This window comes from Hippocampus comes, unplaced genomic scaffold (genome assembly GCF_001891065.2).
Source record: "Hippocampus comes isolate QL1 unplaced genomic scaffold, H_comes_QL1_v1.1 C16849150, whole genome shotgun sequence".
Taxonomy (NCBI): Eukaryota; Metazoa; Chordata; class Actinopteri; order Syngnathiformes; family Syngnathidae; genus Hippocampus; species Hippocampus comes.
Genome location: NW_017840035.1, coordinates 1 through 998, shown reverse-complemented (window position 1 = coordinate 998; position 998 = coordinate 1). Strand labels below are relative to the sequence as shown.

At 47.8% G+C, this 998-nt stretch overlaps 1 protein-coding gene across 1 annotated transcript; it reads left to right on the top strand.

Moving 5' to 3' along the window:
• Window positions 1-7: 7 nt before the first annotated feature.
• Window positions 8-770, top strand: LOC109509305 (nucleolar pre-ribosomal-associated protein 1-like). The gene is made up of 3 exons (XM_019859175.1): window positions 8-57; window positions 361-522; window positions 600-770. Exons 2-3 carry the CDS (start codon window positions 397-399, stop codon window positions 753-755), a joined length of 282 nt encoding a protein of 93 aa, XP_019714734.1. The 5' UTR covers window positions 8-57; window positions 361-396; the 3' UTR covers window positions 756-770.
• Window positions 771-998: the final 228 nt, after the last annotated feature.

Sequence of the window (998 nt, the reverse complement as noted above, 5' to 3'; positions counted from 1 at the left end):
GCGGTGATCTCGCTGCCTCCCGTCTGCAACAAGGCCTTCTTCACGCAGGGCCTCAACGTAAGCGTCCCGTCGCATGCCCACTGCAGTAACTACATGTTTGAAATCCAGACAGTTGGGGAAGATTTAATATTGCAAGTTTGAAAGTTAAATATAACTGAATCTTTTGAAATAGGGGAAGAAAAACCAACTGTGTCCTTGAGTGCCATGCGTCTAGATGTAAGATGGCATTTGAGACGGCGGTTTCATTGTCCATTGCTAAGAATTCCACCGCACGCTAAATACCACCAGAGAGGGCGCCTGCGTCCCAAACTGAGAATCCCTGAACTCGACCAAGAATTCGATTCTCTCCTTTTTCAATAGTTTGCCAACACGGCGGTGCAAATCACCACCTTCAGCATGATGAGTTTCATCTTGAAGAAAGTCAACAAGAACATCGAGTTCCTCGCGGACCACCGCTCAGACGTGTACACGCCGGACACGATGGCCGACCTGGTGCAGCAGTACAGAGAGATGCTCTGCAAGGTGAACACGAGAAAATATCATTTTAATACCCGAGGAAGTGAGCTTCTTCTTTTCTAAAATCATCTTGCTTTTGCTAGATTTTGCCCGATATGATGAGCGTCGTTTCAAAGTGGCAGTCGCTCAGCAAGAAGGACAAAGGGGAAGGAAGTCAGACCAACAAGGGAGGGAGCGCACAACGACCGGATAAAGAGGAGCAAGCCAGCTTATTAGGTACACGTGAAAAGTATGAATGATTGGCTCTTTGTTGCTCTGAATATCCAGATGTGAAAAGGGCAAAGCCAGTCGCTGACCAGCAGCCGCAGCCTTTCCAAGGCCAGTGCGTCCTTAGCGCAGCAAAGTAGGAGATCCAAAACAAGAGCTGGCGGATGACAGTGCTCAGTTTGAAGCAAATACCGGTGACTTACTGCGTGCGGTTTCTGCTTGTGCTGAAATTCAGAAGTGTCTCAATTCCCAAAGTAGGATGTGAAATGTAAATC